The following is a 12,062-nucleotide window of genomic DNA, read 5'->3' as shown; positions in this document are numbered from 1 at the left end:
CGGTTATGCCGCATGGTTTATTTTTACCATTTGGTACCTGGTCAAGAAAAAAACCATGCGGCTCAACCGTGCCAGGGTTGCAAATTAGGCTCCGCCCATTTTCCCTCCCAGATGGTTCTTCCCACTTTTTGTTTTCCTCCCAGTTGGTGTGCTCTCTGAAAATATTTTCGATTTTCTGTATTTTTTTCGTGTTTACTAATTTTCTGTATGAAAGTTGACTTAAAACGTGCGGAAATCGAGGAAAAACTAAGAGAATAAACATCCGGCGTTGTTCTTCCACAGCTCCCATTTCCATACCAGAATAATAAATGAATGTATTTGTTTCTAGACATCCTTCGAACCAATTCACTTCACCTCGACCGATATTCACTTTTATCAACACATGGGTTTTGCGTGTTCTGAACTCTGTGGATGTGAAGGAAAATGCACCAATAGTGTTTTGATGATTCCAAACAAACGCTTGTTCCCCATTGAAATGTTCAGAAGCAACGAGAAGCTCGGATTCGGTGTTCGTTCGAGTGTTCTTATTCCTGCCGGAACTCCAGTCACTGAATTCGTCGGAGAGATTATCGGGGAGCAGATTGATATCGAGAACACAAATTGGAACAACATTGAATACGCGTATCAAGTCACCTATGTGAAAGATGATGTTTTGAAGCAGCTCGTGGATCAGACAAACTTCTCGAAAAATTACAAAGGTCTCCTCAAGGATTTATATGCTAACATTTCATATTACTTGGATCCGACAGTTTGTGGAAATTATGCACGCATGGCAAGTCACAGTTGTGCTGCCAACATGGATTTGGTTCGGATCTTTCAAAAAAGTCTTTCTCCCGCCCATATTCATCTTGTGATGGTGGCAGTAACCGATATCTTCCCTGGTACGCCGGTGAGTAAAAACTTTTCGCCAGAAGTTGATAGTGGGATTTCAGATAACAATTGACTACGGAAACGATAATGCAACACGACTGAAAAATAAGTTTGAATGCGGAACGTTTGTCTGCGCGAATGGAGCCGAATAGGAAAAGTTGAAAAAGGCAACACATTCTGAAGTATGAATTTCATTAAAATACTCGAAGAATGTGTATTTTCCTAATACCACTGTGAAAAAAGTTTCAAAAAAAAAAAGAAATCCCTAAAAAAATGTCGTTGAAATTTTGAAACACGGTGGCGATTAAGGACGAGGATTTGAGTTCCCGAGCAGTAAAAAGTTTAGACCAGGGCAGCAAAACGCCTTTTTAACGGAATTTTTTTCTCACTTCGCGGAAAATTAAATCCTCGTTCCTATTCGCTACCTTTTTAGGCAAAATTTTCACTTTGAACGGCTTACAGGGATTCCGAGTTTTTTTAGCAATAACATTAGGTAAAACAACATTTCAAACACTTCTAATAAAAAAAACAATCTTACAGCTTTCAAGATACCACCAAGAACTGTCCCACTTGGAATTGAAAAAGTGGTATAGCAACGTCCAGGCACATTTCCTTTAGAAGTAGATGAGCTAGTCATGAGTTTGGATTTCAACATGTTTTATTTTCTGTCTTCACAATATTTTCAATTTTTTACACATTTCTTTTTCTGCTTGTACGTTTTTTTTTGTTTTAGAGCTCATAAATTACTTTTTAATAATTGGATACAACATAGACATATTAACCCACTATACAACTCTAATTGAAATTTTTTGTGTATTCCGAGAAGTTTATTAAACGTACATACGAAAAAAGTCTGAAAAAAGTGCTAAACGACATCTAATCAACTCCGTCGTGTCTACGAGAAAAGGAAAACGAGCAGCGACGAATCGGGAGGGTGAGGGCCGCCCATCTTGGCCACGCCCCTAGATGACTACCAAATTAGAAAAGGGGACAACCATCCTGCACCTCCTCCAATCCCGAACAACCGGTTGTCTATATATGGAGCTTTACTTAGATTTCATGGTTCGAAAATATTATTCTGGTACATAAAACCGGAACTTTGGAAGAGGAACTCTGGTGGCCATGTCCGAAGGTCCCACAACGACAACCGTGACCTAAAATTTTATTTGTTTTTCGAATTATTTTCTCGATTTTACCTGCTTTTTTGGTGGAGTTTTCTGTTATTTTCCACTTGATTGTGAAATGGGGTTACCAAAATGTAGAAGAATTCCGAGAAATGGAGAAAATTTCGCAAAACCGCGGAAAATGAACTAATCTCGCTGAAAATTCGGAGAAAATCGGAGAAAATTATAGAGCATATTCACAAAATTTGGGGTCAAAATATCCACTTTGACCCATTTGTCTGAAACACCAGCCAAAATTTCAAAATTAATTTTGCGACCCCAAATTTTGTGAATATGCTCTCTATAATTTTCACCAAAATTTCAGCTAGATTGGTTCATTCTCCGCGTTTTCGCGGAATTTTCTCAATTTCTCCGAATTTTTCTACATGTTGGTTAATAACCCCAAAAAACTCGACGAAAAGCAGTGAACATCGAGAAAATAAATCCGGAAAATAAATATATTTTTAGGTTACGGTAGTTGTCGTTGTGGCACCTTCGCGCACGGCCACCGGCGTTTCTCTTCCACATCTCCGATTTTTGGTACCAGCATAATATAAAATAATTGTTTTAACATATTTGTTCTTCAAAAATCTTCTGTAAAGATAGTAAGGATCAAAGCTTTAGTTATATAAAACTTTGATATTCTGAAACTAAAGTTGAGCTTATTCTGAAATTAAAGTTTTTTTATGGCTCTATAATATATAACAATTTATCAGATTCTTCCAAAAAAGTACTCCAAAACGTTCTAATGTATACATAAAAAATGTTTTGACTTCTATAGACACTCAAATCAAAACATCCACTTGGTACATATAATTTCTTACCTTGGTAACTATTCTTACCTTGAGAACTATGATCTACTTTTTTGGATTAATTGAACACCTCAATATTCGATCCTTCGTTAATTAATTAACTAATTAACTCATATTTTCAGCCATCCTTGCCTAATTAACCTTGCTTCTCTCATGTATGCCAGTAAACGTCGTCAGCGAAATTTCAAAAGGTAATTTTTTTCAAATCATTTTTTCTTCAATTCTTTTTTCCACATCTACCGTAATCCTCCTCTTTTCTTCTTCTTCTTCTTTTTTTGCAATTATTTCTCGAAATTCTCATTGAAAATTCCGTATGTCTCCTCCACTCCACTTTATAGAGAATCTGTCCAAAAATATTTTTTGGTGTTGTCTGAAATGAGAGAAATTTTAGGATTTTACTTCTGGAAGTAGATTTGGGAGGAAAACGAAAAAAATTTTTGGTTTTTATGTTGATAAGATGAATAAGTGAAACTTCTAGAGAAAGTGAAAATTCAAAAAACGGAGAAAGCTTATCGTATTTCCTATAAAAGACCCAAATCTTTAAATTTGAGCTCAATTATCTTCATTCCTTAAAAGATATCAAAATTTGTCAACTGATAAAATGTTTATCATAATATCACCAATATTTTATCAGTTGGCAAACTTTTTATGTCTTTTCTGGAATCGAAATAATTAATATTACAGTTGACTGTTTGAAGGACTTCTATCAGAGGAAATATGGTACATTTCCTTCTAGATTTTTAGTCTACAACCTTTAAAACTCATGAGTTTTTATTATTTTTGCCATTTTGCTAGGGATCTAAAATTGTGAAGCCCCAATTAAATTCTAGTTTTCTAAACATTCAGACCCTCAACCTCTTAAAACCCCCTAAGTTTCCTATTTCCAAGAAGTATGGGGATTTTCCCGAAATCTCAGCATGGACAAAGTAATTTTTGAGGTTTCAAAAATAGATCCCAATTATTGAAGTTGAACGATAAATGTAATTCTAGAAAAGTTTTTAAAATTAAAAACATTCAAAAAGTTAAACATCAATTTTATATCAGAAGGAATACCGTAAACACTCATAGAGCTTGCCGGTTTGGGTTTCATTCTACTAAAGTGTTTACGGTATTTCAAAATCGAAAACGATTAAAGAAAATAAATTGTTAATTCTCACTGATTCCGATATAGAAGGTTTTAATGATACTTGAAAAATCTAAAAACTTCATTGGTACTTTAGAGATATTCTTTTTTGTCATATCGAAAAACATAAAATAACCGTCAGATACGATATTTTGTCTAGACCTACTAGCAAAATCAAACAGTGAGAAAAGGAAAAATAAGGAACATAGAAATCGTTAGAAAGAGTCGTCGTCCATGGACACGATCATGCATCCAGACTGAATCCCAATGCCTTATTCCTCTCTTTTTGCCCCCCAGTCCGTCGCGATGTTCGTGCCATGCGCTCAGATGTGCGTGTGACACGGAAACTGTGCGTGAGGTAGACTCTTCGCTCTCCAACATCACCACACTGCTCACCCCATCCGACTGTCTGAGTGTCATTGAATCATCAACTCTATCGTCATCCTCCGGACTAGCATATCGTGACAATGAAGACTTCTGGTCCGGAGCCGGAGAGATGACTGCAATGATGATGATGATGATTCGGAATAAAAGACAGCAGCATCACGCAAAACTACCAAAACGCACGCTAGTTTATATTGGATGAAGACTGACAGAATGAACCAGTCATCCAGCACATTCTTATTGTTTTCAGTTTCTATCTCTATGGTTCTTCATGTTTTTCCGATCTGAATGTAGATTTGAATGGATGTGATAGGATGACCGAAGAAATCTAAAACCTTATTTTGACGGATTCCAATCATTCCCCAACAGCATTCCCTATGAGGTTTTCGTGCTACAAAAAGTCTTCGAATAACTATAAAATGGCTCTCAAAGCTATGATCACATCGATACAAGGTGGCGCATAATTATCCAGACTGATAAAAACTCGTATACCTTTAGACATTAGTATCTTGGAAATACGAAAATTGAAAGAAATATAATTTTACGTTTGATTCAAAGCTACTGATATTTTCAAAGCGATTCCTCAAGTCTAGATATTGTTATGATGTTTAAAGATGAACGACGCAATGTTTCTTGCGCGTCGTTGTGATAAAAACTTTAGTTCAGGTGGTTATGCGCCACCCTGTACAATAGAGTTGACACAATATTTCTCGGTTCCTGTCGAAGATATTAAAACATGACTAACGGACAAAATTTTTCTAATATCATGACAAATAATTTACCAGTCAATAACGTTTTTTCTATCTCTTACAAGAATCGAGAAAAAATGGCTGAAAGTTACGGTATCTTGATTTCGAAAAACCTTCCGTAATCACTGATGATCTCTTTTAAAAGAACCAGCTTCACAGAAAAAGATAGGCAAACTTAGCTAATAAGGAATTCTAACAAATCAAAATGTTCCAATTTATCAAAATCATTTTCTATCTCAACAGTTTGTCATCTGTTGCTCTTCTCTTTCCAATTTCCCTCTTCCTCGCCATATGGTGCACAATTAGAACAGGCGATAAACACAGATACAAATTCCGTGAAGATGATTCCTGACGAAATCGTTTCTCGCGAGAATTAATTACTCGTTCCCTTCGTATCCCCCCTCCTGATGACATCTTCTTCATTCATACAGAATTTTTGAGTGTTTTGCATGTCAGAATAGGAGCCAGGTGTGCGATTAAAATCCTCCTCAACCAGCAAAAACTGAGGGACACGCACCTATCTTAAGAAAAAAAAAAGTAGAAATGGGACAGATAATGATATGTGTTCAAGGAGACACCTGGGTGTGTGATATGAGCCACAATTATATGTATTTTGCAGGGTTCGAGATCCGCCAAAACAGTTGACAAACACCAATCCATCGAAAAGACATCGAGAGAGGTAAGCGAGGGGATCATCGAAAAAGTTTAGAAGATTTGAGTATGAGTACAGTAATCACTTCCTTCAAAAGCAATGAAATATTATTTGAACCAACAGAATTGAGTAACAGATTCCTACATATTAGGCGGTATCAGAAAAAATCATATCAAACAAGCAAACTCTATGAGTTTTGCAACTACCGTTTTCCTAATTTCCAGAATTACCGTACTTCCTCTAATAGAAGCACACCCAAGCCTTCAACTTTGAGCTAAAATATCTCATTTCCTGTATGACAAATTGGCCAACTAAAATTTTTATCATAATTTCAAAAATATTTTGTGTGTTAATCTTTTTTAGATCTTTCAGAGAAAGCGAATTATATTTTTTGAATTATATTTTTTACTAGTCCTTTCGATTTTTATGAAAACTGAACTTCCGGAATATGAAAATATAAAAGTCTTTTGAGCAATCGAAAACCAAACCTCAAGATTGACACTGGTTAATGTAAAATTGAAATTGTCCTACTGTAGAAAAACCACAGAAGTTGATAACATTTTTCAGACTAAATGGAGAACTCGAAACCGTGGCGATGCTCCTTCCCTACGACGGCGCAACCATCAGCCGATTGGATAAACTTTCAGTTCTCCGACTTGCTGTCAGTTTCCTCCAATGCAAAGCTCACTTTCAAGGTACCAACGCAACCTTTTTGTTTTTATTATGTCACAAAGAATCCATTCTTCTTCTTCTTCTTTTGGCCTCCGAACGCTTTCTCAGAAGTCTCTCTGATGCAATATTGACAAGAGTCCGTTTCGGGGCAAAGGTGACAATTACCCGTGCAAGCTGTCACATTCTTTCCGTAACCACTTGATGATCATACCCTTGACATTCTCTGGGTCTCTATAGATTATGTGATCTTTGGGACCGTGGTGTTTATATAGGGAAAAGGTGTATCATGGGCATCTTGACATCTTCTTGATATTTGATATACACACCAACATGGCTATTAAATTTGAAGATGGATGGAGGGAGAAATGGGAAGAAGTTTGAACACATAATATATAAGAGAATGAAGTATGTAACTGGAACTGAAAACCAGAGAACGTTTTGAAACTGGATCAACAGGCACGAAGATTGACTTCAACTTTCTAGTCTTATTTTGAAAATGTAATAGAAAGGGCCCCACACTGTCAAGTTAGAGTTAACTTTTCTCAATATATTGGCTCGAAGTTAACAATTAGGGGCCGTTCTATTACAGGTTTTATGGTATGCGCTCTCAACATTGCTAATTTGGTAATATACAATTCTAGATCGCTCCAAGTTTGAAAAACCTCGTATATTCCTCTTCTTCTTCCTTATTCTGCTTTACGATCCTCTTGAAATCTTAACAAATGTCGAAATGAGTCCGTTTAGTACTAGCGGACGACTCCGTCATTTTCGTCACGCCTACATTATTCACTCGTTCTTTTTGCGGCTGCCAACAGATGCATCAGTGAAAGAGTATTTTGTATCGAGAGAATGTTCTAGAGAAATAATACAGTAGGAATGGGAGGACTCCAGAGAGGCGGCGCAATTAGAAGAAGATTCTCTGCTTGCTGCTGCCTTCGCATGTATGTTATGTCTCTCAAGTGATAAATTGGGCATCTCGATTGAATGCGTGATGATGGGGGCCAGATGAAGTAGTAGGCTCTGCAGATGTCTTAGAAAAAGAAGAAGACGTTAAGAAAACGGAAGAAGAGGGAATGAAAAGTTGGAAGTTAATCACTTCGTGGAGGTGGGATACGGGAGATTGTGCTTTCATGAACATCCATATTATTCTGGGTCAAAAACCGGAGCTGTTTAGGACAAACGCCGGGGGCAGTGGCAGAAGATGGCAGAGCGACAACTACCATAACCTAAAAAACATTGTTATTTTCAGGATCTATTTTCAGGAATATTTTCTCGTTAAAAAAAAACAAAATTTCAATTTTCGATAGTGAATTGATTGACTGAATTGATTGACAAAAGACGATAAAATAAATCGGGGAACCTTGTTAGTTACGGTCTTTGTCGTTGCGCGATCTTCGGCCACGACCGCCGTACCAAATAATTATGAAGTCAATGAAAAGAAAATATTTTTCAGCATGCCTCCACAATTCTCAATTCCTTTCTTCTGGATTTCCACTGTCTACTCATTCATACTCCTATCAACCACATGCTCCAATACCGTTTTCCAACAAAGTTCCAACAATATTTGATCCTCGAATCGGAACTCCACTACTGGATCCAGAAGAAGCGAATTTTGAAGAAATAGCTCTGAAATCTCTCGGAGGATTTATTCTCGTTCTGAACGACAACGGAGAAATCTATTATGCATCTGAAAATGTGGAAGGATATTTAGGATTCCATCAATCTGATATCCTACATCAACCAGTCTATGATCTCATTCATTCCGAGGATCGGGACGATATTCGACAACAACTAGACGTCAATTTCCATATTCCGACTTCTCCTTCTTCTTCATCCAGCTCACAGTTGGATATATATGCTGCGCGTATGTTTTCCAAGTCTCATTCCAAAAGTTACTGTATCTGCTCTACTGATAGTTCACCCCATACGAGCACTTTGCGCTCAATCATCTCGATCCCTGTGAAAAATATAAAAAATCTATCAACTGATAAAACATTGGTGATATCATGATAAAGAATTTAACAGTTGATATTTTTTTTGATATCATTCGAATGAACCAAGATAATTGCTAAAAAGTTGACGCTTTGGGTGGCTCTTCTATTATATAATTTCCGGTAGATCCGATTTTTTTCAGAGAATTCCAAATATCTGGATCGAAATGTGAATGCCAGATTCAGATGCCTCCTTGATAACACATGTGGATTCTTGGTATTCTATCAGGATGGTGTGCCTATAATTTTCTTATTTTCAGAGAATCGATATGCGTGGAAAATTGATGTCTCTTCATGGACTTCCAACTTCTTATGTGATGGGAAGGACTGCTTCAGGACCGGTTCTCGGGATGATTTGCATCTGCACGTAAGCCTCTTTATACGAATTCCACAACTTCTGAATCGTCGAGTTTCAATCTGAAACTTTCAGACCATTCGTTCCCCCATCAACATCCGATTTGGCGTCAGAGGATATGATTCTCAAGACGAAACACCAACTCGATGGATCACTTGTTTCTATGGATCCAAAGTAAAATATCCATCTGGACCTTCAAATTTTCAAAGTCAAAACCTTTTAATTTTCAGAGTCTACGAAATGCTGGAAATCCATGATTCTGATCTCCCGATGTCCCTTTATAATCTTGTCCATGTGGATGATGCGGTCTGTATGGCTGAAGCACAAAAAGAAGTAATCAAAAATGGATCATCTGGAATTCTAGTCTACCGTCTAGTCAGCACTAAAACGCATCGAGTATATTTTGTGCAAAGTTCGTGTCGATTGTTTTATAAAAACAGTAAACCGGAATCAATCGGGTTAACCCATAGATTATTAAAGTAAACGAATATAATACAATCAAGAAAAAATAAGAAATATAAATTTCAGTGAGGTCGAAGGAACGATGCTTTTGGAGAAAAGAAGCTCTTTGAAAGCAAAATTGCTGTCTTTTGACGATTCATTTTTGCAATCTCCCAGGAATCTACAATCCACAGCTGCACTTCCGATTCCTCCAACTATCAAAGAGGAGCCTGATGGGTACGTTCCAGGGAGAAACAACTGTATTCGCTCTAATAGAAGCCCACCCTTTAAGTGCACTTTGAGCTCAATTATGTCGGTTCCTATAAGAGATATTTAGAATCTGTCAATTGACGAAATACTTGTTTTTTTTATGATAAATTATTTCTCAGTAAACAGATTGCTGTTGTCTCTCATTGAAACCGAGATAATTGATCTCAAGTAGTTGATTGTCGAAAAAACGAAACAAATCATGAAGAGTTGAGCTTTTCACGAAAAATAGTTTCAGAATAACTGAAAATCTTTCTGGGGTTATGAGTCAATACGTAATCAGTTTCTGGCGACTAATATTTTATTATTGCTCATCAAATTTCATCGCAAAAAAACACCAAAAGCAAATTTAAACAGTTACCAGAAACAATTTTTAGGTGGTCGTGTTTTATAATCAGGTCATCAGATATATCAAAAAAGCGATTTTGAGTATATGAAACAAATTAAAAAAGGAAAAAAATCAATCAAAAATTTCATTGATATTATGCATCGAACAAGACAATCAGAAGTTTCATAAATCACGCTATTTCTTCTTTTTATCAGCTCCGAAAACGTCTCCACCAACAGCAGCCAATGTCTGATAGTTAGGATCCATAGTTGCCGCTTTCTTATTTTTATCAGTCGGTTGAATGGGTTTCTTATCCCCTCCAGCACCACCTCCTGCCTTCTTATCAGCCCCAAATACATCTCCTCCGACTGCTGCCAATGTCTGATAGTTGGGATCCATTGTTGCTGCTTTCTTATTCTTGTCAGCTGGTTGAATTGGTTTTTTGTCTCCCCCGGCAGCCCCTCCTCCTCCTCCATCTTTCTTGTCGAACACGTTATTGTTGAGACCAGCCAGAGTCTGATAATTCGGATCATGGGTAGCTGCTTTCGCATTCTGATCAGCTGGAGCAGTTGGTCCTCCAGCAGCTCCTCCACCTCCACCATCCTTCTTATCAAAAACATTATTGTTCAATCCAGCCAATGTTTGATAGTTTGGATCGTGAGTTGCAGCCATTCCTGGTTTGGCACCAGCTGGTGGAGCAGCACCACCTCCAGCAGGTGGACTACCCTTTTTGTCGAAACAGTCATTTCCGATGCCAGCAAGAGTTTGGTAGTTGGGATCATGAGTCGCTAAAATAGAAAACAATGTTCGAGGATTATGGAGTTTTTCCTTACCAGCCATTCCAGGGCCTCCAGGCTTTGGACCACCAGCTGCGGGAGGTGGAGGTGGTGGAGCTCCAGCTGCAGGTGCCGCGGCAGGAGAGTCTCCAGCAGTGGGAGCAGCTCCAGCAGGTGCTGCCGAACTGTCCTTATCCTTGTCTTCAGTTTTTGAAGATCCTTCTCCATCTTTTTTGCTCGGCGTATTGTCCCCACCGCTTTCAGAAGGTTTTGCCTTTTTCTGAAAATATTGAATTGACGATGATCCTGAAGGAAGCGAAAACTTACTCCTCCACATCCTGGCAACACGAGAAGAGTGGCAACGGAGCCGGCAGTTGCCAAGTTCAAAGCAATTCCAATGATATCTTGAACGTCCATAGATAGCGTCGTTAGTCGCGAACTTCCAGTTGACTTGCTCTGAGAGAGTGCACACACTTCGAAGACGAATTGGTGGACAAAAATATTGGGAATACCGAAAAAAGATTAGGAGATAGTGGTTGGTAGGATAACGTGGATAGACTGTAAGAATTTTTTCGATTTAAGTGTTCACACGTTGCTTTTCGAAACAGCTTTTTAGGTCATCATAATCCCCATTACCCTTGCCTATACATTTCCCTTGTTTGTATTTAATGTTCCTACTGTAGTTTTCCAAAAACGAATTGACACATTTTTTTTCTCTCAAATTCGTGCTTTGTTGTACATAAAGCTGAACAATCAAGGGGCAGTTTTTCTATTGTTTGCCAATGTTTACAAAATGTAGTTATCGCCTTTTTTGCTCATCTGACCAAGGCTATGAATTGTAAATTCTATGAACATCTTTTCAGGCTAGAACCATCTACATCCACTGCTCTCTTCTCAACACTTCCTGTTCCTCCAACCAACACTCCATCAAAAACTAATCGTCGAAAAAAGGAGAATGCCGATATGGTGGTATCTATTCCAGCTACAGTACCACCACCACAACATTTTGAAATGCAAATGTTTGATCCATCATGGAATCATGGAGTACCATGGGCTCATGATGTCTATCATCAATATCCACAGTCATATCTACCTCCACCAGTGGCACCGATAGTCGGTTATCCAGAGGTTCCGATAGCACAAATCGACTATTCCCCATGGCAGCAAAATGGTGACTTTTCTCAGATGAGCCTAAAATAGAAATCGCGTTATAACGGATTTTCAGATGTCCAAATGCAAATGCCAAGTCTTACTCACGGATTCATCCCAGATGCTCAAAAGGTAAAAAGTTCAAGATTTTAAAAAATCAGAGTTTCAGGTTTACAGATAATTGAGCTTATTTTGACTAGTTATCTCATTTAATCCAATATATGTATTTGTTTAATTCTTCTAGTACGTTTATACAAAAACTTATGCAAGATTGGTAAGTTACAATATGTATATCAATAACAAGCATACTTGTAACGGGCCGGGGGAAAT

The 12,062-nt window shown here is 37.7% G+C and overlaps 3 protein-coding genes across 3 annotated transcripts in view; 2 read left to right on the top strand and 1 right to left on the bottom strand.

Moving 5' to 3' along the window:
• CBG24490 overlaps positions 1-2,782 on the top strand; it is a gene marked incomplete at both ends in the record, with an annotated part of 4,872 nt that extends 2,090 nt beyond the window's left edge. The window contains 2 exons of the mRNA XM_045235705.1: positions 329-889; positions 2,765-2,782. Of these exons, the coding sequence (XP_045091349.1) occupies positions 329-889; positions 2,765-2,782 (579 nt within the window). The remainder of the gene's footprint in view (positions 1-328; positions 890-2,764) is intronic.
• Positions 2,783-5,088: 2,306 nt separating this feature from the next.
• Cbr-ahr-1 lies at positions 5,089-11,885 on the top strand (the record flags this gene model as incomplete). Its single annotated transcript, XM_002646137.1, has 12 exons — positions 5,089-5,219; positions 5,721-5,780; positions 6,321-6,448; positions 7,675-7,731; positions 7,879-8,289; positions 8,560-8,633; positions 8,677-8,783; positions 8,847-8,945; positions 9,002-9,250; positions 9,300-9,524; positions 11,447-11,754; positions 11,809-11,885. The coding sequence occupies 12 exons, from the start codon at positions 5,089-5,091 to the stop codon at positions 11,883-11,885; spliced, it is 1,926 nt and encodes a 641-aa protein (XP_002646183.1).
• CBG24488 lies at positions 10,003-11,000 on the bottom strand (the record flags this gene model as incomplete). The annotated part of the gene is made up of 3 exons (XM_002646138.1): positions 10,003-10,595; positions 10,641-10,863; positions 10,911-11,000. 3 exons carry the CDS (start codon positions 10,998-11,000, stop codon positions 10,003-10,005), a joined length of 906 nt encoding a protein of 301 aa, XP_002646184.1.
• Positions 11,886-12,062: the final 177 nt, after the last annotated feature.

The sequence above is a fragment of the Caenorhabditis briggsae genome (assembly GCF_000004555.2).
Source record: "Caenorhabditis briggsae complete genome, chrI, whole genome shotgun sequence".
Taxonomy (NCBI): domain Eukaryota; kingdom Metazoa; phylum Nematoda; class Chromadorea; order Rhabditida; family Rhabditidae; genus Caenorhabditis; species Caenorhabditis briggsae.
This window is presented reverse-complemented; position numbering and strand designations above follow the sequence as displayed.